The 25,817-nt window shown below is 45.9% G+C and overlaps 1 protein-coding gene across 1 annotated transcript in view; it reads right to left on the reverse strand.

Annotated features, from left to right (window-relative positions):
* Positions 1–25,817, reverse strand: part of Ppm1h (protein phosphatase, Mg2+/Mn2+ dependent 1H) — a 255,215-nt gene that overhangs the window by 73,925 nt on the left and 155,473 nt on the right. The window contains exon 5 of the mRNA XM_021204804.2: positions 10,748–10,832. Coding sequence (XP_021060463.1) covers positions 10,748–10,832 — 85 coding nt within the window. The remainder of the gene's footprint in view (positions 1–10,747; positions 10,833–25,817) is intronic.

A 25,817-nucleotide genomic window follows, 5' to 3' on the forward strand; every position in this document is an offset into this window, starting at 1 on the left:
CATGAATCAGGAACATGTTCACCAACAGGGCCACAGACAATTTTGGTGGATGTAATTCCTCAGTCGGGGTACCTCTTCCCAGGTGATACTAGTTTGTGTCGAGTTGACAGAAACTGACACTCACAGGCCTTACGGGTAACCATGCTAAAGTATTTATGTCCAAAGCCATCAACATATCATAAAAATGTTATCTGAGCATTTCCTTTAAACTTATATGTTGGTGACTATTTCTACCACTGGACACAGATTATGTTATTAGACCTTTGGGCATGATGGGTAAGTGTTCTTCGACCCCTGACCCATATCCTTTGCCCAGGTTGCTTTCATTAAAGGCAAAACAATAGAAGCCTCAAAAAAACTGCGACTTTTTAGGAGACACCCAAAGTTCACTCGAGGTTTTGAAGCATTGGGAAGAGCTTCACTGAGACTTGTTTTAATGATTTTAGGGAAAGTTAGAGTCATTGGGAAGGGCGTGGCTCCCATGAGGGGATGAAGAAGCCTGCAAACTCTTGGGAGGCCATGGGTGTGTGTGTGTGTCATTTGGTTGGCAAATTCAGAAACTTCCTCCAGCTTGTCCAGCCAGCACCCAAGTGTCATGACTGGAATGGCTTCATTTGAATTGGCCTGGCTTGATGGAAGGATGGCTCACACCAGCGTTTTGGAGGTCAGCGTTCCACGAGTGATTGTGTATTTTTAAATCTCAGTTTTACTCGAAGCAACAATCTCCAACATTTAAAAATGTGTAAAACGTGGGAAAGTTTGTTAGATTGCTTCAAGCAATAAAACTTAATGACTTCCTGGCTCTTAGGTTCTAAGAATCATGAATTATGTTGGTCTGGTACATTCTACTTCTCATACCTGGGCAGTTCATAAATATGCATATATTACTACATTTCCCCCCCAAGGCACATTTCATAGGGATGTTAACTTGTAAAGCTGGGTTTGGTGACATACACCTTTAGTGTCAGGACTCAGGAGGCAAAGTCTGGTGGATCTCTGAGTTGGAGGCCATCCTGGTCTCCACAGTGAGTTCCTGGACAGCCAGGGCTACACAGAGCAACCCTGTCTCGATAAAACAACAACTAAAACCAAAACAAAAATGTGGACCAAATCTAAGGGGGATCAAGCATATAGGACCCATGTCCTCCTACAAAGTATATGGATGCTTTCCTGAACATTTTGTATTTCTCTGATATGCTAAATATATTTTATATCTTTCTTTTTTGATGAAACAACATCATTTAGATATATGCATGCTAGGAATATCCATGAAGTATCCACACAGGCCAGTGATGGTGTTGAGAGATGCCTTTATGGGCTAAGCAGAGCTCTGAGGATTTTGGCAGGGTAGGAAAAATAGAAACTGGAACAGGGAACTCAGATCCCAGGGAGGAGAACCAGGACTGGCTACAGGAACAGAGCAAGGAGAGTGAAATTATACTCAACATTTGTATACCTGATATTACACACACACACACACACACACACACACACACACACAAATACTCAGTACTGAACATCAGGCTTCCAGTGGCTAGACAGTGGGCCTTGAGGTTACTCAAAGCCACCTGCTAGAAAGAAACTATACTTTCCTCCTTTGGAATGAAAAACAAAACAACTTTTGCTACTTTGTGGTCTAGTGGAGTCAGGCTGAAAGGACACTGTGTCAGGTTCGGGTGGAGGATATCCAGAGAAAGGCACTGACAGGAGAAACACATGAGCTCATCACAAGTCAGGTATCAGTCAAATCACAGAGACCCCCGCTGCTTAGAGCTCACAACGTGGGGGAGATGGAAGGAATGCTTTTGCCAGCAAAATGGCTGTTACATCCAGCGACTAAGGGGAGACAGTGGGATTTCCATGACAGAGAAAGGAGAGGAGATGCTAGAGATGGGGTAGGGGAGAGGTGTGTGTGTTTCTCAAGAGCTATGTAGGCAAGTGCTCAGGCACCAGTGCAGGTCACTTGTAAATGAAAGCAGAGCACAGCTCAGTGCCTGGAGGAGTCTGAGCAGTGTCCCTAAGGGAGCACGGTGCAGAGCAAAGAGGAGACAGGAGTGTGCCTTCCTGAGGGATACGGAGAAGCTCCTTGTAAAAAAGCATAATATATACATGAATAAAAGGCACAGTTACCCAAAGCATTTCAATGAAGCATAATATATATTGTAAAGGGCTACTACCATATATTGACAGGGTGGTGCTGGGTGATTTCACAAATCAATCAGACCTATATAGCTAGCACTTAAAAGGGACCACCTCTCAGCCCCTTAGGAACCACCTCCACTGTGATTACAACTCCATGCAATCCCCGTGGCTCCCTGATGGAAGCACCATTCCGCCTTCTAGACTGGATTTGCTGTGTCCTATGGGCACACGTGCATGTGGGGGTGTCATGTATGCACGTGTGCATGTACATGTGCCTATGCATAGATGTATGGAGGCTGAAGGGCCATGACCAGTGTCCTGTTCTGCTTCTACTCTTCCCTTCATTCCTTTGAGATAGGGCCTCTCCCTGAACTGTGGGAGCCTGCATAAGAAAGCTGTGAGCTGCCTGGGAATATGGTTGGGTCAGAGGGCAGAATGTTCTTCCCACAGGTCCCTTCCTGAAAGGTTTACATAAACTATAAGAGACACTCAAAAGCCAGGACATGACGGGGATGCCCTGGTATGTCTCATTTCCCACACGATCTCTGTGGGAAAAGGAAAGGCTAGAGAGGAATAGACTTGGCTCCTCTCACAGGACCAAAGACAGCGTTCATAAGACATAGCACCAGGTGTATTCCCTTGCTGGATTTGTTCATTGTAAACACCACCTCATGTTCTCCCTGCTTTAGCAATAAGAGCGAGAAGTGCTTGTTCGTACTACTCTTGAGCTCAAATGCTTGGAGTCTCTCCTTGGATCTGGGAGACTCAGCCACGCTGGCAAGAGGGACTTGACATTAAACCTACAGCTAGACTGGCCGTCACCAAATGCCAGCAGCAATCCTCCAGTTTTTGTCCCCCACAGCTCTGGGGCACATGAAACCACACCTAGCTTTTTATGTGGGTTCTAGAGATTTGGATTCAGATCCTCGCGCTTGTTTAGTGAGCACTGGAGCCCATTTTGCTCTTTCTTGTAGTCCCCTTGGTCACAAGTTAAGTCTGAGGACACAGGTTTATGGTAGAACCCTTGCCCAGTGTGCTTGAGGCCCCAGGTTTAATCCCTAGTGCTGGGAGTGGGTGGAGGGCGTGGGCATGGGAGAAAAGGAGGAATGCAAAGTCTTTGAGAACTACCTTGTATACAGCTACACTGTTTTTATTCTTAGCACCACACAGCATTCCATGCTTGGATAAGCTACCATTATAGCTCATCCCCTTTTCTGTGGGCACCTGGACAGGTACCAGTCTGGACTGTGGCAAACAACACTCAATGCAGTCTAATATTTCCATGAGCATTTGCACACAAATCTCTGAGGCAGACACCTAAGAATGCAGTTGCTGGGCTCTGCATCAGGAACAGCCGCCAAACCCTCCTTAAAATGACCTCTGGTTCCCATTCTCATCAGTAGGATACAGGGAGCCAAAACACGCGTCAAACAGGGTGGCAGGTTCCACCACAGGTATTGTTCTGATAACTCTAACTACAGCTTTGAGATTAATTTAAAAACCAAAACCAAAACAAAACAACAAAACCATATCCAGACCTCTCAGAATTTGAAAGGGAGAATTTTACTGGCTACCAGAAATCTTTTGTTTCCATGAAAACCAACACCCATTGGGTGATCTCTCTTTTCTCTTGCCCATAAAGGGGAAATTTTTCATCAGGTTAGAAGTCGTACAACTCAAGGCAATTAGATGATTCATCCTATAGAAACGCTAAGGTAACTAAACTCAATGAGTAATGTCAGTCATGGCCCTGGCCATTGCTGACAGGTGCACTATGGTTAGATGAGACAGCTCTTCCAGAGCCAAGGCTGCCCACCTCATTTACAGAATAGAGACAGAATATTTTGCTTTGGGAGAGGCAGATAAGGAAAAATGTAAAAATAGCTGATTTCACATTTAATATGTCTGTGCTAGATTCTCTCATGAGGAATTCCTACCTGTAGTTTATCCTTAAAAATCTCAAACTAGCTAGGCATGGAGGCACACACCTTTACTCTCAGCTCTGTGGAGGCAGAGGCAGGCAGAGCTCTGTGAGTTTGAGGCCAGCCTGGTCTACAGAGAGAGTTCCAGGACAGGCAAGGCTACAAAGAGAAACCCTGTCTCAAACAAACACCACAAAATGAGGTTGGGGAGCTGATTCAGTGTTGGGGTGGGGAGCACTCACCATGTAAGTTGAGGACCTGAGTCTAAAGCCCCAGCACGCACATAAAAGCCAGAGTTTAGCATCAGCATCTGCCATCCTGGCTTTCCTACAGGGAGATGGCGGAAGCAGCAGAATCCCCGGAAGCTCAAGGGCATGCATGACTGCGCCCACATCTCAAGGCGTAGAGAACCAAGTTCAAGTATGCAAGTTCTAACAGGACTGAAAACTGATAAAAATTCTGCTTGGCATATGTGGATTTCAAGAAAGGATGGCACATCCACGTTCTCCCTGGGACCTATAGAAAATATGAAAAATCAGGCTATGGTGGTTTTTAGCCTATCACATGTAATTTTATGAGACAGAGTTAAGCTGCCAAGGACATTGGAATTACTATGGTGTCCTCTACACTCCCCAAATTCATAAGCTTTGCTATGGCACAGAGAGAGCAGACTCTGTAACAGCAGCAGCAGCAGCCATAACTGCCACCACACGACAAGGTCACTAGTTCTAATCTCCTTCTGTCGAGGTGGAGTGGGACACCTGCCCTTTTCATTCGGAAGCTTGCATGAACTTCCCATTGGAGTCCCCTGTCTTAAAAGCAGTTTCAGGCTTAAGGAATATATTTGTGACTATAACTCTTGAGCATGAAAAAAGTCTCAGCAGACTCAGAGGCACGGCACTAGTCACTGGAAGCCTTCCCGTGACCAGCACCAGAGAGGCGGCAGACACATGGGAACAGGCTGGAGAAGGGCTGGTTGTAAGAGACCACCGCCACCTCAGAGGATGTTATCACTGTGTGCACCAAGTGCATATCTGAAGCTCACTTTTGTCTGGTGTGCACATTGCCCTCCATGCAGAGCAGCCGCAGACATGGGTCTCTTCGAGGACGGGAGTGCGTTATGTGAAGGCTTGCTGAGAGCAGCGTATCTTGGTGTGATCAAATCAGAGTTTATAAAGATGTCTAGGCAGGATGGAGGGGGCAGGGCTTCTCTCTCATACCTCAGGGCTACTGAGGTCTCCTGAGGGTGATTCATTTCTTGCTGACACTGGAATCAGAGGCTGGACGATTTTCCTAGAGGCCGCAGCCACAAAGCACTCAATTCTACTGAGAAACATCCAGCAGCCAGACCCCTCACCAAGCTCTGCTTTGACTCTCTCAGAACACGGTTAGCACGGCAGACTCCCTTAAGTGTTTACTTCGATCACATTAAAGATCAACCCACAAACAAACGAAAGTTCCCTTGAAACCATATAAACCCACTAGCTATAGGCTCACCCGGTCTCCCTGGCGGCTGGGGCAAGAACACAGGGCCCCTGAGCACTTCATCATACACATGCCGCTTTTTGTGTGAGCATGTCAGGTCCACGAGCCTACTCTATTAGTCATCTCACCAGAGAGCCTACAAAGCAAAGCCTGTGTTACCCAAGAGTCATGAGAAGAGCCCCCGAGGTCACGGTGCAAGACCGAACAGAATTCACATGCCTGCCACATTCATCAAGCAGATCTTGCAATCTGCTTCCAGCTCCGTAATCCCCAAGCCTCTGGACTGTACATAGCAAGAGCATTCCTCTCCACTGCACATCATAAAGGCTGGTTGGTACACAAAGGGCTCTGACCAGCAACTCCACTCCTCAAAGCTCATTATCCGTTTCTCTAAGCCAGACAGCCTTGGGACTTCAGAGAGCTACTCAAAACGAGCAGCCAAGGGCCTCCACGTCCTGATAATTCCATCATAAATAGTTATCCTCCACACAAAATGAACATAAAGTTCTATTTGTCCAAAGAATGAGAAAGGTGCTTGCTTTTCCATCGTTGGGTGAGACCATGTGAGAGAAAAGGAAATACCAACTATCATTGTGCCAACCTTTCATAATGAGTTTCGGCAATTGGATGTTCAAAAAAAAAAAAAAAAAAAAAACTTAGCAGAAGCATGTGCAATTAAAACCATAAAATGGTTCACTGTACAGATGGTCCCTGGCTCATAATGGCAGGACATAACTTTTTTGACTCCATGACAGCATAAATCATATCCATACAATAGCTCCAGTTTTTACCTTCAGTAGTACAGGCAAAACAATTGAGATGACCACTCTTTATTGTGTTACAAACCACACTGTGGGAGACTTTTCTGGCGTGTATTTTTTTGAGACAGGGTCTGACTCTATAGCCCAGGCTGGCCTCCATCTAGCAGAGATTCTCCTTCCTCTGTATCTGGAGTGCTGGGATTACAGATGTGCGCCATCGTAGTCAGCTGTCAGGGAGTGAAGGCATGTGCATGTGCTAGGCATGCTGGAGTTGGCAAGGCTTAGCTACCATGTTGGAAAGTTAGGCATACTGGCTGTGTTTAGACTTAGATCTGTTCGGCTGCGATGGGTTTATACGTGGGCATCGCTACACCGTAAGCTGTAGAGCGTCCATGTTTTCTGTGGCCACAGGGTTGCTTGTCACTTCTATTTTAGAACAAGTCATGAGAGAGGACTGAGGCTGCACAGCTCATGATTGGGTTGGGCTGAGAGAAGTCTACGCCATGCTTGGATGATCTTCCTCTCACACCTGATAATATTTTCAAGACTTTACATATCAACCTCCTAATTATATATATATATATATATATATATATATATAATCATACAGATTTCATGTTATGTTACAAATATTTTTACCTCAAATGCTTTGCTACAAACAGTTGTTCTGCACAATTATTAAGCCTGGAGCAGATTGTTTTGGAGCGCATATTCCTAAACTTGAAGGGATAACAGGCTGGGCCAACAGGGTCGATTAGATTCTGGGTGTGCCTACTCCTCATGTCTAGGGGAAGGTTTTATATAAACTAAATAAATCTATCTGCTTTGGGTGTACAGATTAAGACGACGGTTCTCTCTTCTTTTATAAGTTGGGCATTAGGCCCAGTTCTGTGGACTGATGGCACCCTCCCCTATTGGTCAGGATAGACTCCACAATATCCCTACATCTCAGCAACATCAGAAGTGGGTGCTAAGGAAGCAGGGGAAATGGTTCTCAGGCCTGCAGGATCTGGCTTTAGAATGAATTTTTATACACCTTCAGATCTCATACATTGGAGTCAAATCCTTCCATGATGGTATAGAGAGGGGCAAGGCTGTGTGTGTGTGTGTGTGTGTGTGTGTGTGTGCACGCATGCACGTGTCTATAGCTTAAGGATAGGGCAGAAGGCTCCCAAGAACATCTTTGTCATATAAGCCCCTCTGCCCTCCAAATGCCAATCAATGAAGCCTTCAGTAAACACAGAAACTTCTGGGGCCTTTATCCCAGACTTCACAGCCTCTGGCTTGTGAGAAAACCAGCTCTGTTGTTCATAAGCCAGCTGCTTGGTGGCATTTGGTTTTAACAGCCCAGATAGACTAAGGCGTATTTGAAGGAAGAAGACTTGGATTTATCAAACAGGAACTAAACGAAGACTGAAGAACACAAAGGAGCTCTGCGTATCATCCTGGTTAACTCTACAAGGTCTTCCGAGGTTTTCTATCCCCACAACTGGTGACTGCCCATCAATGACTTGCCTTGTGGAACTCATACGGTCACATGCATCTTATCCCTATTGTCCCCCGAAAGAACTTCAGCTTGTCCTGTCCTCCCTTAAAACTGAACCTCCATGCTCGTTTTTAAAATAAAGAAAAGATATTACATAAAAATGTAAAAGCATAAGAAATTAACTTTTTAGTATTTGTTGCCTCCAACAGGAAGTGAATTTCGATGGGGGATGCAGAGGGACAGAGATGCTTTAAGAGTGGAGCGGAGGCAAAGGACACAAATACCTCACGCTCTGATGCCATCTGCATGGGGAAGGCTCTGACTCCAGCTGACCCAACACTCTTTCATGCACACCCCCTCCAAGCCAGCTCAGGGTCAGCAGCGAGGTTGAGTACTGCAATGGGTGACTAAGTAAGGATCTTGCCTTCTAGAGCTCAATTTGGAGAGGAAGCTAGAGATCTGGGGAAAGAAAACCAATAAGTATAATATCCTTGGAGCCACACTGCAGGCCACTGCTGAACCAGCACTGGGGGATTAGAGGACACTTCCCAGAAGTGTCTCTTGTGTTGGCATCAGAAAGGATGAGAGGGGATACTTCTGGCAGACAGGAAGAGCTGTCTAAACAGAGGATATTTCCAAAGGGATGTAGGTCAGTGAGTCGGCGGCGTGAGCTGACAAGGGATGCTAGCGATCTGGCTGAGGCATGGGAGGTGGGGGAGTCGGGGGAAGGTGAGGGTCAGTGGTTGTAGCAAGGGAGACTGGTGTTGCAAAGGCCAGAGGGGATCTGAGTCAGCCAGCAAGACTGGCTGCATTCTTTACATGGCAGGCGGTGCAAAGCTTTAGATAGGTGACAAGGTCTATGCTAAGATCATTTTCATGGCCTTGGGTGACAGAGAAAGCCATATGGGTGGCAAAGAGGTGAACTGTTATAAGTCATTCTCTACTGGGAATGACCTTTGTACCTCAGAGGCCTTTGGTGGCCCTCCTGTCTAGTGCTACCTTCCCATGTGACAAATCAAGGTCTAGGAAAGTCAGAAGACCGGCGCAAAGCTATCCAGTCAGGGAACAGCAGAGCTGGGACTGAAGCAAGCCTACTGAAAGCCAGGCTCCAGCACTGGTAGCTTCTAGAACATTCTACCCCAAACACTGGAAAGCAGTGTTAGAAACCAGGATGATACCTCCCCTCCAAGGGGCTGTGGTGGCTCCTCTGTCAAGATGATGGGATTTAGAATCACTTTGAGACAAACCAATGGGCGTATTTGTGAGGAACTTTGTAGACTAGGTTGACCGAGGTGGGAAGACCTCTCACTAACGGACAAGATACAACAAGGACAGTGACACAAGCATTAGTGTTGACCTGTTTCCTGGATGTACTGTGACCAGCTGCCCCAAGCTCTTACCCCTGTGACTTCCCACCATGATGGAAACACGAGCCAAGATAAGTCCTTGCTTCATCAATTTTGTTTTGTTGGAATATTTCGGTATATATAACAACAAAATAAGCACTTTCTACACAGGTGGGGATGCAGAGGGAAGTTTGAGGCTGGCCTGGGCTGTCTCGACAATCAATCAAACACAACACAAATTGGGTAAAAGGCGTAGTGCTCATTTTATGCTAGTTTGGGATTCCTGCTATCACATACTAGGTAACAGTCATGATGATGTTGTTGAGCTTCGGTTGGTTGGTTGGTTGGTTGATTTTTCAAGACGGGTTTTCTGTGTAGTTCTGGCTCTTCTAGAACTCACTATGTAGACCAGGCTGGCCTCTAACTCAGAGATCCACCTGCCTCTGCCTCCTGAATGCTGGGATTAAAGTCATGAGTCATCACTGCTTGTCATGTTGTGGAGTTATAACCTATAAGCCTCACTGGGGAACTGAATGAAAGATCTGGGCTACTTTCTAAGTCAACAAACGGAATGTAATCTTATCACCGAAGGAAATGACCAATAGTAAAGGCACCTGCCACATAGCTGGATGAGATGAGTTCAATCTCTGGAACTCATATTAGAGGATAGAACTGACTCTCACAAGTTGTCTTCTGACACACACACACACACACACACACACACACACACACACACACACGGATAAAAATACTCGATAAACAACCCCAACTACCTACATTGCTGAGACACACAGGAAAGAACTTGGTGGGCAGGATAGACCAATCCATTTGTAGAGTGGACGTAAAACTGCTGGTGTTTTGCTGCCTTGATGGAGATCCTTTCAGGAAAGTATTTTCTTCACAGACCCTACACTCACTGGGCTACTGCCCAAAGACTTTCGCCTCCCCACAAGCTTGGGGCTTGGGATGGCTCCCAAGTTACTTTTATCTGAGACCCTATGCCTAACACCTTTTTTTTTTCTGGAGTCTGAGGACAGGGAAAAGAGTTTTAGTTTGCTTTTCATAAAACGTCGGTTTTTCAAGGGAGAACACAGGTCTCTTAATCCCTCTTATTATTTCACTCCTAAGAGGGAGAATTTATTTTCAGTGAAGAAACAGGTTTTTTTTGACACCTGCATGGTCCCCAATGATCTTGAGCCTTCTTGTTTGTGCATGAAATTGTGGCATGCCATAGGGAAAGAGGCTCCTTCTGGTGACATGATTGACAGCAAGACCAGCACGAGCTCAACCGAATCACAGGACGAGGGAGGAGTCCGCACATGCGTGCTGACCCAGTGATGGAAACGGCTGCGCATACAGTGAGCCGTTGGCGGCAGATGGGGGAAAGCTAGCCGGCCGCAATAATAAATTCATGGAGGTGGAGTGTGTCGTCACACTCAGAGCCAGGATATGTGTATCCAGAAGGTGTGTGTGTGGGAGTTAATGCCGTATGTCGTTTGACTGTTTGGTGGAGCTGCTTTCGTGTCATAGCAATGTGTTCCTCTCAAACAGCTCTGACACCGCCCCCACCACCATTATCCTCTGCCAGACCCACACGACTCTTACCAGGTACTGAAGTCTCTGACGCTCAGTCTCAGGGGTGAATTCAGAAGACATGGGGATGATTTCTCCATTTCTGATGATTATGGCCCTGGAATGGGAAAAAGAATGCATCATCAGCAACTATACTCATAAAGACTCAGTGACAACCACTGACCATCCACTCAACGTGTCCTCTCCTACCACCCATGTGCCTGGTAGGTACACTTCTAACATCTCTGGATCCCTTGCCGTGTTGGGGGCATCTCTGTTCGGAGGTACTGAGATCTTGAATCGGCACAGTGTTTTGTTCTTTGGCTGCTACCTGGACCCATTGTCTTAATGCCTTAGCAACAAGCATGTGACTCTACATAAAGTACATGTTCAAGGGCTAAGTGGCCGAATGAATAAACAAACGAACATTGCAACAGGCCCCACTCTGACTCAAGGCGGTCTAGCTGAACCTTCTGCGAGCATGGTAATGTTCTCTGAACAGTCCAGCATGGCTGCTCATTTGCTTTGTGGCTAACCCACAGCCAGAGAACATTTATAATGCTGTGCAGCCTAACGCAGTCTGATGTGGCTTGTATCTGACGTACTTGGGCAGCGCCACACATTTAGACTCTTGGGACTTTAAAGATCAGTGAGCATCAGCACTAGCCTCACTTGGGAACACGGAAGAAAATGCAGAGTCTTGGGTTCTACGCCAGGCTTCCTACCAGAACTGTCACTGTAATCAGATTCCCGAACACTTCCTAAGCGTGTTAGAAGCTGGCTTTTCTGGCCTAGACTACAGTCTCTAAGCTTATAAGCCGGGGTGGAGAAACAGCCATCCTTACCATTTTAAGGCTCGTACACTTCATACATCCCAAAAAGTCTGCCCAAGAGTTTCTGCCCTCTCATTACCAGGGAAATGCCTACAGCAAGGCTGCAGGATGGACAGCCGGGAGGGAGGGGCCTTTCCTGGGTCTCCCTCCATTGCTGCTTCCTGTCCTCTGTGGTCAGACCTTTCACTGTAGGGATGGACCTTAGGGCCTCATACACAGCAGAGAGTCATTCTATCACCAAGACATAATCCCAACTCCCCGGAAGTGGTACCTGACAGCCCGTTTCCAGTGGTTGGTGGTGGCAGAAGGTGGCTGTATCCATGACAAATGGAAGTGGCTTGGGGGAAATGACATGATGTACTAAGCTCACAGCTCTCTGGGGTCTGAGACCTTAGACCTGACAAACCTCCAAGCTCATTTTATACCCTGGTACTGGGGATTGAACTGGGGGCCTTGTGTATGCTATATAAACACCTCACCACTGAACTGTGTCCCCGATTTCCCGACAGACATGCTTTTGAGTGGAGACCGGTGAATCTGTCAAGAGTCTTCCCTGAACTCTGAGGAACACTCTCTGCCAGCGTGACCTTGGAGAGTCACTCTCCCTCTTGGAAACAACCCTCCTGAGTGGCTTTATTGGTTGTGACCCCCTCTTTGACTCCTTGCCATCTGTGTCCCATTGGCTCCCATCATAGGAGCCAGTGAAGGCGCACAGATTGGGACCACAAAAATATTGGAGCCTTTAGAGAATTTTTGGCATTGGAAACAGGAAAGGTTAGGGAAGCTCATTCTGGGAAGACACCTCTTGCTGTGACGCTCCTTACTGCTTCTTTCAGTCCCTAAAAAGGTGATAAAGAGTTCTTCTTAGAAAAAACTAGCAGATGCTTGTAAGTACAATCATCCTCCCCGCCACTCACAGATCACTGTGCATGACTGCATACAATCTTTATCTTAATTACCAGTGGGGAATAGCTATCATAGTGAGCAAGGGGGTCTGACAGAGGATATTGGAATTTGGGAAACATGAAAGGGGCAAGTGGGCCGGAAGTCTAGCTTAAGATCTTATCTCAATGCAGAGGGTAAAGCCCAGGCTCCCTGCAGCTGGAATGGAAGTTGCTATGCGATGCATTCCCCAGTGTCCTTTCCCCAAATGTTGCTTAATTTTTCTAGTCTATTTCTTCTTTTCTTTCTGGTCCCCAGATCTCATCTGATTGTGTCCTACATCTGATTGTAGGCTAGGCTCCCTCTTCCGTGTTCTTTTTGCCTGTGGCTCATCCCTAGACAGAGGACCTGTGCATCTTCCATGTGAGCCGGCGAGTTCCTTCCTATAACAATGGTGCTTGACTTAACCAACGTCATGACCCCAGCAATTGCAGGTGGAACTGGTTTTATCATTTCAGAGCCCAGTGCAAAATATAGTCGCAGGACCCCTTGTTTAAAAATTGAAAACTTGGGGCTGGGAGAATGGCTCAGTCCGTAAAGTTCATGCCATGGAGTCTTGGTCCCAGCACCCATGTAAAACAGCCAGCACTATGATGTGGATTTGTCATCTCAGAGCCTGCAGGAGGTGGGGACAAGGAGATTCTAGGGCCTTACTTGGCAGCCAAACTGTTGAGTTCCAGGTTCAGCAAAGGCCCTATCTTAAAAGAATATATATATATATATAAGACTGGGGAGTCTCACCAGTTAAGAGCACTTCCTGCTCTTCCAGAGGACCCAGGTTTGAGCCCTCACACCACATGGAGGCGCACAGAGGTCTTTAAGTCCAGTTCCAGAGGACCTGACACCCTCTCTTGTCTGCCTTTGTGCACTTTAAACACATGCTATGCAGACCTGCATGCAGGCAAAGCATCCATATATGTAAAATAAACATAAAGGAACAACAACAAAAAGGAAGGAAGGCAGCAGAGAAAGGCACCAGGCACATGTGCACATACACATACCAACATGTATGTTCAAACTCATACACACACAGAATTGGAAACTTCAAGATGGCGGGATCCGGGCACTAAAGCAAATGTGGTATCCTCCTGATAGTGGGGTTTTGCATGACCACCTGTTCACATGCCCACGAAGATGGCCCTGATAGTGTACCCTGGACGTCTGCTGAATGATTCCATGATACCAGAATGTACTGAGATTTCAGGTTGTCTTTGCAGCCAGCCCATCTCTGTTGTGCTTCAGTCTTGAAACAGCCACCAATTATGCCCACTTCTTACCCATGAGTACAACTGGGCTTTAAAGAAAACTAACAAAGTAAATATGTACATGTATGAGATACAAGCATCAATAGCTATAAATATTGAAAATTACAGGTTAACTGGCAGATCTGCCGGCTTTACCACCTATCCCTTCGTTGGAATGGGAACACTTACAGTCCCACCCTATCCCCTTCTCCAAGGTCTATGTAGTCCTGTTTGTACTGGAACTTGGTATATAGACCAGGCTCATAGGAACTCAGAGAGATCTACTTGCCTCAGCCTCCTCAATGCTGGGATTAAAAGGTGTGCGCCATCATGCCAGGCTTAGTCACGGTCATTTCTATTAGTGATCTGAATACGCAATATCCTGAAGCAGACTTACCCTGCTATGTTCCAGAACATCAGAGCAGACTCCCGGCTGCTTTCAGCCATGTCCCCCTCTCCCTCTGCCTTTCCCCATCCTTCCCAGCCTCTGCCACCTCTATCTACTTCATTGTTTTGGTATTAATTTTAGATTCTACAAGAATAAGACAGAAGGGCACAAGAGATGACTCAGGAGTTAAGAGCACTGACTGCTCTTCCAGAGGTCCTGAGTTCAAATCCCAGCAACCACATGGTGGCTCACAGCCATCTGTAATGGGATAAGATGCCCTTTTCTGGTGTGCTTGAAGACAGCTACAGTGTACTCATAAACAAGAATAAGACAGAACACACACAAATAATTGGTATGTATGTGTGTGTGAGCACACAAATAATTGTACTCATAAACAAGAATAAGACAGCACACACACACACACACACATACACACACACACACACACACACACCACATACACCACACACACACACCACATACACCACACACACACACACACACACACACATAAAGTCTTGCTGTGTAGCCCAGGTAGGCTTACAACTTAAGATCTTCCTGCCTTGGTCTCTCACGTGCTGGGAGCACAGGCACATGTCACCACACCTAGCTCACAAGGCAGTTTTAAAGCATCGCTGTTGACGTGTGATATCCCCTTCCTTTCGTGGCATTTCCATTTTCTCCCACCATCTGGCTCCTGCCCCTATTTCTGGTGTTTACCTTTCTCTTTCTATCCCTCTCATATCTCTCAATGGCCCACGAATTCAAAAGTCAACTCAGAATGCCTCCCACCATCCTCCTGGGCGTCCTCAGTGCCCTTTCTCTATGACCCTGGAGGATCCCATGCCTAGCTGTGCTGCAATCCTTAACAGGCCCAAATGCATTCGCCGGTTTCAGTGATGTTTCTAAGTACACAATGAGGATATTTTCCAGGTAGAGCTCGGTCACTTTCTCTAAGTGTCCAGCATCCAGTGCCTAGTATGTGACAGACAGGGCACAACCATCTACTAAGGGACAAGCAACTATAGAACTAGAGTATGATCCGGACTTGGGCAGAAGTACCCAGGCACACAGCCCTAACCAACCATTTTCTTTGGAGGAACATCACTAATTGTGCACAGTCTGAGCTGTGAAACGGCTAAGCAGGTAAAGTTGCTTTCCCGCCAATTCCATTCCTGGGACTGCCTTTTGAAAACTGTCCTGTGTGCTATGGCCTGCTCTCCTCCATATGCTGTGCATGCGTGCACACAAAGTAGATAAAAATGTAACAAACAGTTATAAAATCTATGCCTTCCCAAAGATTTTACAAGGAGATGTCAGGCCTACAAGGCTATCATAGCCGAGGCTGTAAATTTCAAACTCCCACGAGTATCTGCATTCCTCCAAGTGCAACTATGCTATGCCTCGCCCATTGCTTCCTTGGGTAGGCAAGCATATTCAAACTCCACTAGATACATAAGTACCCCCTTTCTGTTTGAATCACAACATTCTTTCTTTACGAGGCACCCATAGGTTAGTGTTTGACTGCCAACCCGTCCAGTCCCCACATTGAGGTGCCCCTTCCTATGTAACATGCGGCGTCCCTTTCATCCCTCTGATCTTGGGATTAATATGCCAGAGTGGATGCGAAGACGGGCAAATCTCATCCTCCACAACCAATAAAGCAGAGGATGCCAGAACTGAAGCTACATTCTTTTGTCATAAGCCCTGAACTTTAATACCTTCTTTATTATTTTATAAGATGATTTCCTTAAAATCAAAATCAAACCAGAAGAAAAGCTCAAGGAGCAATGAAGGCCAAGGAGAGCAGGGCCTCCTGAGTCCCTTCTAGAGCAGCGGTTCTCGACTGGTGCATCTCGACTCCTCTGGGGGCCAAATGGCCCTTTCACAGGGGCTGTATATCACAGATCCTGCATATCAGATATTAACATCACGGTTCATAGCAGTAGCAACGTTACAGTTATGAAGTAGCATCAACAATGATTTTATGGTTAGGGGTCACTACATGAAGAACTACATTAAAGGGTGGCAGCATTAGAAAGTTGAGAACCACTGATCTAGCGCCTCAAGCCTGGACCTGTGGTGACTGGTGTGGTCAGATTTTAAGTGATACTCCCTGTACCTATTCCATTTAGTGGATTTAAGTGAGAAACTTCTAGAGATTTCTACTCCTTCTACAGAAAGAATGGTCTTTAAACATCTTCCCTATGTTAAAGTCAGTCTGCCATTTACAGACATGGCTGAAATCTGTGTTTTTGCTGCAGGGTAGAGATTATTTATGGCGTGCTGATTGGTCAGGTTTAATAGTAAGTTCTTATGAGTCAGCTGGGCAGTGATACCCTCCCCTTCCAAATACCAGGCACACGAGAGGATGAAGGTGATCTACTACCAGGCTCACGAGAGGATGAAGGTGATCTACTNTACCAGGCACACGAGAGGATGAAGGTGATCTACTACCAGGCTCACGAGAGGATGAAGGTGATCTACTCCGTAGGGAATTTTGAGTTCAGAGAACGAGTTCTAGAAAATCCTGCATCTTCAATCTTCCAAGGTTATATTTGAGAATGAAAATACCCACTTCTTACTGCTTTTATGAGTGAAAATATTTAGGCAGTCAAAAGGGAACAAGGAAGGGATCTGGGACACTCATTTCAAACAGCCATTTGATTTTATGATTTCTCATAGGGAGATCTCACTGTCAACGCTGTTCGAGCTCACATCAGTGTGACTGTGATGTCTGTCCTCAGAGTGGGACTGACCAAAATCCCAGAAGGCACTCGGCAAACCAGCGAAAGGAAAGAAAAACAGGACAAAGTCCCAATGAAAGTGGATCAGGACGCAGCCACAGTACAAATCTCAGGCACTGGATAAGCCCATGAAAAGACTGAGTGTTCAAGAGGCTGGAAAATTGCATATTAAAATCAAAGTAATGTCAGAAAACATGTAAAAACATCAATATTATATAGTCATTCTCAATGGGGTAAAACGGTTATTCTCATAATTAATGGAAATGGTTACATATCTAAAAACCACTAAAATTACAGTTACACATTCAACGCTTTAGCCAGCTCACTTTGGGGAATATATCCGAAAAGATTCAAAGATAGTGCACAGGATGCACAGAGAACAACTCCAACACTGACATTACTTCTTGTGGCCAAGACTGGAAACCGCGTGAATGTCACGAGAGGAACTGCTGAATGTACTGGTTTGGACACGGTCATTTTTTAATAAAAACAGAATGAAGTATATGTTCTATGACCCAGAGGCAGTTTTGAAAATGTAAGCAAGAAAAGCGAGTTGCTGAGTAATGTATAGACACTCGTGTCTTGTGACAGCAGAAACTATGTTCACATTTCTCCCTATATAGAGAGTCTAATTTCAGGCTAAAGCCTCATGTGGGACTCTTCAGGTCAGGCCATAGGCAACTGTGGAAGCCTGGCCTTCAGGCTCTCCTCACCAAGCCTCAGTGCCTGAGTTGGTGCACAGCAATCTCAGAGCACTTTGGTCATGAGCCTGCTCCTGCATTCCTGCACTCTAAACTCAATGGAGCTGAAATATATATATATATATATATATATATATATATATATATATATATATATACCAATTCTATAATTTACCACTTCCCATCCTCTGGCTTCCACGTTTCACCCTAGCCCCTGCTCAGTAAAGTGTCAGGAGCTGTTAGTTTTGAGCACCTGGCTTCTGAGTTCTCCTCCAGCTCTCTGTGTATCAGCTGGCAGATCCTCTACTGGTATCAGCCTGGGCATTACCCAATGGGGGACCATGAGCCGGCTAAGTTCTGTTCTTTCCTCTCACCTGTAGGACTTTGTCTAGTGAGCAAAGTCTTGATGATGACAGTATCCTTGAGTGTGTATAATTACATTTGGATGAGCCATGGGAGAGAAATAGATATGGGGTACATGGCTAATTATCCTTTATGTATTAGATTGTGTCTTCCTCTTGTAAACTCAAGAGAAGTTTCTGTTCAGATCTGATGGCCTATCACTCCATCTTCATATTCAGCCATCCTGCAAAGCTATCAGTTTTTAGGATCTGTGTGCTGCAAGTGCCAGGCCACAGGTTCTGTCCAGTGTCCACCCACATGCTTCAAATTTCTTGGCATTTAGGCACAAATGAGGAAGAATTTATCAAGAGCTGTTAACTGAGAAGCTGGAAGCCAAACTTTGTTATAAAAATATGAACGGGTCAAGCCTGCAAGTGTCTGTACTTTTCTCCGTCACTGTGTTTTAGGGGAGGACTCCCCAAGAGTGGGCAAACAAAGCAAGCGAAAACCAGTTCAAAAAGAAAGTCTGAAAGATGAACTGGTGACCGTCTGCTTGTGGCTGGCTCTCAGCCTCAGCCAAGAGGGGTTCTACTATCATGACTGCCTAGCCCGAGGGATCTGTCCTGGGCTGATTAAAATTCCTTCTGGGGATCTAAGGTCATTCCTTCTGGGGAGCACATAACCATGACTTAGCCCATGGTCACAGAGCAGTTTCTTTGGTAAAGTGATGAAAGCAAAACAAAAGAAAGCCATCTTTCTACTCAGTTATTGCTACTCCTTGCCCATGGGGCATCTCACTGGGAGGTCCCAAATGGCACAAGCTATACTTTCATCACTTAGAAGCTATTTCCCTTCCTCCAGGGCAAGCAGAACTGCCATGTACAGTTAGTTGGCCTTCTGTGTTGTATCCACAGTTTCTGTTTCCACAGTCGGCTGTGGATAGGACACATTTGGACGGAGGAAATGAGCCTGCACTGCACACATGCAGACTTTGTTCTTGCCGCTGTTCCTGAAACAACACAGCATGGGAACTGTTCATACAGCATTTAGATATTATAAATAGTGTAGGGATTTAAAGTACACAGAGGGTGTGCACAGGGCTACACATAAGGGGCTTGATCATGCTCAGATTTGCGTATCTTGTGGGGGTGACCCAGGGTCCATCCCAGTAGATATCGAGGGGTGAGTCTAAGCTAGGTATATGCCAAGTGTCACCAACAGGCAGCTGCCCCTCACCTCCCAGGGTGCTATGGGGTTTGAAGACTGACTCCCTTCTAACCTTCATTGAGAAGTTACCTCGGTCAGTTACAGATCTCCCAATAAGCTACAGAAAGAACAAAACCTCCAACTTCAAGGATGTCCTAGTAAGGCGAGAGTTCATAGAAAGAAGAGGCTGGGAGAATCAAGCGGGGCAGATGCAGGAGTCTCTGAAGGGTTTCCTGAAGCCCGAGGAAGCCCAGCAGCTGTGTTATGCCTTCTTGAAGAGCACATTCCAGAGTGTATCACCTCCTAGCCCCTCAAGTTAGAGTCATACATCACCTTACACCCAGCTTGCAATCAAATGATTCTACAAATAAAATGTGGCATGCAACACTTACTAAGTACCCTGCCTGGCAGCTTCAAAACAAGGCATGTGTGTGTGTGCATGTATGTGTACATACATGTGTATATGTGTGTGCATGCATACATATATGTCCATGTATGCATGTGAGTACATGTATACATGTGTGTATGTATGTGAGCATGTGTATGTTCATGCATGCATGTGTATGAGTGCACACATGTGCATATGTGAGTGTGTGCATATGTGTGTATGCGTGCATATGTATATGCGAATGCCTGCATGTATATGTGTGAGTGCATGCATGGGTGTATGTGAGTGTATACATGTATATGTGTGCACATGTATACATGTGTATGCTCATGCGTGTGTATGAGTGTGTGCATGTGAATTGTGTGTGTGCACATGTGACCAACTTAGAAGTCATTTCTCTATAGAGTAGGTATGGGAAAAGAGTGTAAAATGGCCAGGTTGTTGGTCCAAGGAGCAGGTAATGATGTCTAAGATTCCAGTTTCCACAGAGCAAGAGGCATTCGAACCCTCCAAGCAAGACAAAATGCAAGGATCAGTTCATGCCAGAAGTTATAATTTAAACCAAACTGCCTTGGTTTGGATTCCTCCTCTGATGACGGGGCTTGACAAATAGCCAAATGTCACGAGGTTGCAGTCTGAAAGAATCCTGATAGGACAGAAGTTCACTGACTACCACCCAAAATCATCAGGCAATCATACAGCCATGCACCTGCATTGCGGACCCACCCATGTGTACTTAAATGTGTGTTGATGTAACTGTGCTGGTGGAAGGTTCTACTGTATGCAGTCCCCTTATCCCCACCTGCGCCTTTCATTGTTGTGGCAGTGAATGTAGAGTCTCACACATGCTAGGCCAGAGCTCTACCAGTAAGCTACATTTCAGCCCATTTTACATTTATTTAAAGTGTATTTTGAGACAGGGTCTTGCTAAGTTGCCCAGGCTGGCCTTAAATCTACTCTGCAACCTAAACTGTCATTAACTTGCAATCCTCCTGCCTCAGCCTCCTAAGTAGCTGGGATTACAGTCTGTGCCACAAGGCCTGTCTGGATTGTAAATCCTGACAGTTCACATAGGAAGTTACAATGCATTTAGATACCAAAGCAACAGATGAAAGGCTAGGGACAAAGGCGAACAATTAGGTCTTCTTCCAGGTCAATAAATTCAGGGTTTGGAGGGAAACTCAGGTATATCTGAGTGACTGGTGGTGTGCACTGGAGAGGAGATGACCTTGGCTTGGAGAGTGAAATTTTTTTTTTTTTTTTTTTTTGAGACAGGGTTTCTCTGTGTAGCTCTGGCTGTCCTGGAACTCGTTTTGTAGACCAGGCCGGCCTCGAACTCAGAAATCCGCCTGCCTCTGCCTCCCGAGTGCTGGGATTAAAGGCGTGCGCCACCATGCCCGGCTGAGAGTGGAATTTCTTGATCTTCTTCACTTCCTTGTCTAACTGGGAGTCTTGGCATCTTTGTCTTGAAAGGAAGGGGTGGGGCTTGGGGACTCTTGGGTGCTTTTCTGTTCTAAACTGCAGTTCTCTGGGAAGGAAGTTGGGTAGGGGTTGTTGGAGCCTTCGAAAGCCTGTTGGAGCACTTCAACCCTTACTTCTCAGGAGGTGGAAATCACCACAATTTAGATTCAAATAAGAACAACCAAATTCAGAAGGCATCCTTTGTGCCCCCCTTAAGTCAAAAAGAACAAGGAATCCCTTACTGAGCCAGGCCCCAGATATAATGTCACCATTGTCACCTGTCTCCTCGGAAGGCAAAGCCACATATGGAAGGGACCCATGAGTCTGTGAAGAGTATTGTATTCATGGGATGGCCTGGTTCCATTACACACTTTCCAACTGAAAGTGATTTGCAACGCAATATCAAACCGCACATTTTCAGAACAGAGGAGGAAAAGCTAGACCAAGGCGACAGAGAGAAACCGTTTAGAAAACCCTCTTTGACAGTGTATGTCAATCCCAAGGCAGGAGGGGCGGGCTATCCTGAAGCTCCAGACCCTGCCCTGGCGCGGAAGAAGCAGCTGTCTCTCCACAAGCATTAGAGATTTGTTTCTGGGAGAAAAAGCAGGGCAGCTGACGGGGTTGCCCCTGCCAGAGGACAGCCAGGCTGCACACGCTAATTAGAGGCACCAAAAATAGCTGACGGGAAAAGGCCACCATCCCAGGAGCTCAGAACTGGTTTGGGTGTATTCCTAGTCATTCCGTTTTCAGGGTGGCTACTGAGGGGGTGTGCAAATATGATGACTTATTTATAACCCCCCCCCCCCCGCAAACACACAAGTTCCTCAGCAAACATGCCCCTAAGAAACGGACAAGGGCAACGCTTTGCAGCAGCAAAGACAGGCGGGCCAGTCATAGGGGAATAACTGAGCCCATGTTCTCCTTTTTTTCCACAAGCCACCCACCTTGTGTCTGTGCCCCTAGCATCATTTTTCAATGTCACCATTCAGCTCCTTTGTACAAACATTTTGCTATGGCAGCAACATGCAAATCCAATGCACCAGCACAAAAATTTCCAGACCGGGGCGAAGGCAAAAGCCTTATGACATTAAAGTTTTCATGGTGTTTACAATTGGAAAAACAGTCAAAGGCTCCAACTGTATATTAACATTTGGAGTAGTTTGTTATGTTTCAATCCACAGAACCCACCTGGTGAAATATATATTTCAGTAGGCTTTTGTATACTCACAAGATTGAATGACTCTCACTGTTTTTCAATCTCTAGGACACGTTCTCTCGCCTCAAAAGAGTCATTCTTTGCAGGAGTTAGAAATCACTCTTCATTTTCCTTCTCTCCAGCTCTGCTAACCACTAATCTACTTTCTGTCTCTATGGATTGATGTACTCGGGACATAAAATATAAACGGACTCGTATAATATGTGGTTTTTATTAATAGTTCCAGTCACCACGTGTATGTTCTCAAGGTTCATCCATATTACAGCGTGCAGGCCAGCTTTCCTCCTCCTCACAGCTGATTATTCATCGTAAGACTATGCCACATTGTGCCTAACCATTTATTATTTGATAGACATTTGGGTCCTTCCCTGTTCCCCCCCTTTTCATTTTGCTCTTGTGAATGGTGGGGCTGTGAACATATATACTGGAGTCTTTGTATGAACATGTATGGACATGTGCACTGGAGTCTCTGTAGAAACATGTATGAACATGTGCACTGGAGTTTCTGTAGAAACATGTATGAACATGTGCACTGGAGTCTCTGTGGGAACATGTATGAACATGTGTACTGGAGTCTGTGGGAACATGTATGAACATGTGCACTGGAGTCTCTGTGGGAACATGTATGAACATGTGCACTGAAGTCTGTGGGAACATATATGAACATGTGCACTGGGGTCTCTGTGGGAACATGTATGAACATGTGCACTGGGGTCTCTGTGGGAACATGTATGACCATGTGTACTGGAGTCTTTGTAAGAACATGGATGAACACGTGTACTTGATTCTTCGACAGTTCTCATGGCTCTATGCCTGTCTACAGGTTAACTGCTGAGGCATAGGGTGACATTAAATGTAACCTTCTGAAGAGTCACCAATCAGGTTTGTAAAAGGGGCTGTGCATTTATATTCCCAACTGGTGGGTTTTCTCATATAGGACTACAGAGTTCAAGTCGAATTTACTTAGAAAAATCACACAGTGGTTTCTCACTTGGCACCGAAGCCCCTACACTGGAAAAGCCCTCCTTGTATGCCGAGATTTCAGTGTATACATGGAACACTTAATGTTCTATTTCCCATTTGTGTTATAGGGTACACATTAGGGTTTTTGTTTTTTTTCCTTTCAAGTATAGCGTTTATGCCTAAAACTCATAGCAGCGCTCAGTTCTGTTCCCTGGCACAAATGTGCCCAACCACTTCTCCAGTTTCAAAGCCTGTGTATTTTTTCTCCTGATAGCCAGTAATCAGAATTATCTATCTGTCTGTCTGTCTGTTCTGTGTCTCTGTCCCTCTCCTCCCCCACCCCCCTTTCTCCCTCTTTATCTGGTCCTCTCAACCTATGGTTACAAATAGCACACTGTGAATGTGCTAAGGCAGGTACAACATGCAGAATCTGAAGCAATATCTTCAGTGATACTCAGCATGAGTATCATGACACACCCTTGTCAGATATGTGTCCGTTTCTGGCCTCTTTACTTTAAAAACGCAGAGCAATGGAAGCGACTGGGCGGAGCCCCAAGAAGAAAAATAAAAACAGTCCCGGGGGTGGCAAACAGATCTTCCAAGGGCCATTAAAGCAACGGTGGCTCCTTTGCCTGAGGTAAGTTCTGCAGTGCTGGCTGGATCATGTCCTCTGTGACACGTCTGAAATGGCTTCGTTCACAGAGAACTGTGGGTGACCGCTTCTCCATGGTCAGAGGGAGACAGACAAGAGGGGGTGCGATTTAAATCTGGTAAGACTCTGGGAAATGGGAGATGGATTTCTTGATCTTCACATTGCACACCTGACAGGAGCCACGGTTGTTCATCCCCGTGGTTCCTCAGGAGGACAGGGAGGAGCTCTGTCTACATTCATTCCTCCAGAATCTCCAGGCGTCTCTCACTATTACTTTTTCATGGTACTATAAATCAGGAACTGTACTGGCTATCTGAAGGCAAAGCTAGATCCATGAACTACTAGGGCTGGTCTATACATCCTGACAGCAAACAAATCCATTCTCTTTACTACAGGAAGCCTCCTGTTGAAGTCAAAGCACACACACTACCTAGTGTGGGCCACAGCCGGGCCACACGATGCAGACACTGATGCCAGCCAGACCTGCAGGGCCTCCCTGGTTCTGCCTACTGTAGTAACCCCACCGCCACCACCACCACCACCACCACCACCACCACCCCCACCACCACCCCCGGCAGAGCAGAGCCCCAGGGAAGCATCTCTCATCCACCGGATTTGACCCATTCTGTTGGGTTTGGACTGGTTGGGGTGGAGTTGAAAGCAATCAGGCATTAGCCTCTAAAGATGACTTCAAACCGTGAGCTATACTGGGAATGTAGGTGAGCCACTCTGACCCCCCCTGACCCCTGCACCCACTTGAAAAAGGACACCACCCCTCTCTTTGAAGTAAATGAATAGATATGGAAAACAAAACAAAACAACAACAACCCCCAAAACTTCCAATGTTGCTTTTTAGTGATGCTGAACAAATCTTTAAAAGAAACTCATTTGTAAAAGTCAAACAGAACAGTCAGTTACCTTAAATTTTATCGATTTGTACACAATGGCAACTAGGGTCTTAACTATATGAAAGAAAAAACAAACTGTATTTAATGGCCCTGCTTAGACTTTAATGATAACACAGTATGATGATCTCTGAAGTTACTTCCATTCATGTGTTGAGTACCCACAAGCCCAAAGCTGGGTGATCTAGAGGGGAGAATGGGACCTTCTTGCTTTCCTTAATCAATAGCTTAAAAAAAAAATAAATCCACATTGATACTAACAATAGCACCCATGTCTTCAGTATTTTTCCAAGCATATCTGTAATTTTACATTTTATTTTAAGTGGCAGATAGAAAAGGTTCCCATGTCATATCCACTTTCTCTGTCACATTCCACTCCATAATTTACCCAAGGGTTCTTGAAAATGGCTAATGAGAAATGAGCTGGAATATGTCAAGGAAACAAAAATCTCTAAGAGACAACATATGTACCTTCCCCTTTCAGTGTGGGAAGTAAACAAGAAAAAGGCCCAGGATGTGTTCATTCTCAGCTGGGAGATGGTGCCATGCACCACAGGGGCACGGAACACTGACCAGGCTGGAGGGGGAACAGTGGGTTCTGGGCACGTGTTACTCAGGGCATGAGGCTGAAGCCAGGTGGGACGATCAGCAAATGCACAGTTGGTGAGGTAGAGCTAGGCCCAGGAGTGAAGTCAAAGCTGGAAAAAGATTTAGGGATTGTTATGACAAAACTGAGGGCTTACAGCTGGGTATGGGGCTGCATGTCTATAATGCCAGCACTTGGGAGGCAGAGGCAGGTGAGCCTGAAGCTGGCTGGTCAGTATGGCAAATTGCAGGGCAACCAGGGTTATGTGGACAGACTCTATCTCAAAAGCGAACACAAAACCAAAAGAAATGAAAAAGAAAGAAAGAAAGGAAACAGGGAAGAAAGGGAGAGAGGGAGGGAGAGAGGAAAGGAGGGAAGAAGGAAGGAAGGAAGGAAGGAAGGAAGGAAGGAAGGAAGGAAGGAAGGAAGGGAGGGAAGGAAGGAAGAAGGGAGGGAGAGAGGAAGGAAGGAAGGAAGAAAGGAAGGGAGGGAGGGAGGGAGAGAGGAAGGAAGGAAGGAAGGAAGAAAG

This window comes from Mus pahari, chromosome 9 (assembly GCF_900095145.1).
Source record: "Mus pahari chromosome 9, PAHARI_EIJ_v1.1, whole genome shotgun sequence".
In the NCBI taxonomy this organism is placed as follows: domain Eukaryota; kingdom Metazoa; phylum Chordata; class Mammalia; order Rodentia; family Muridae; genus Mus; species Mus pahari.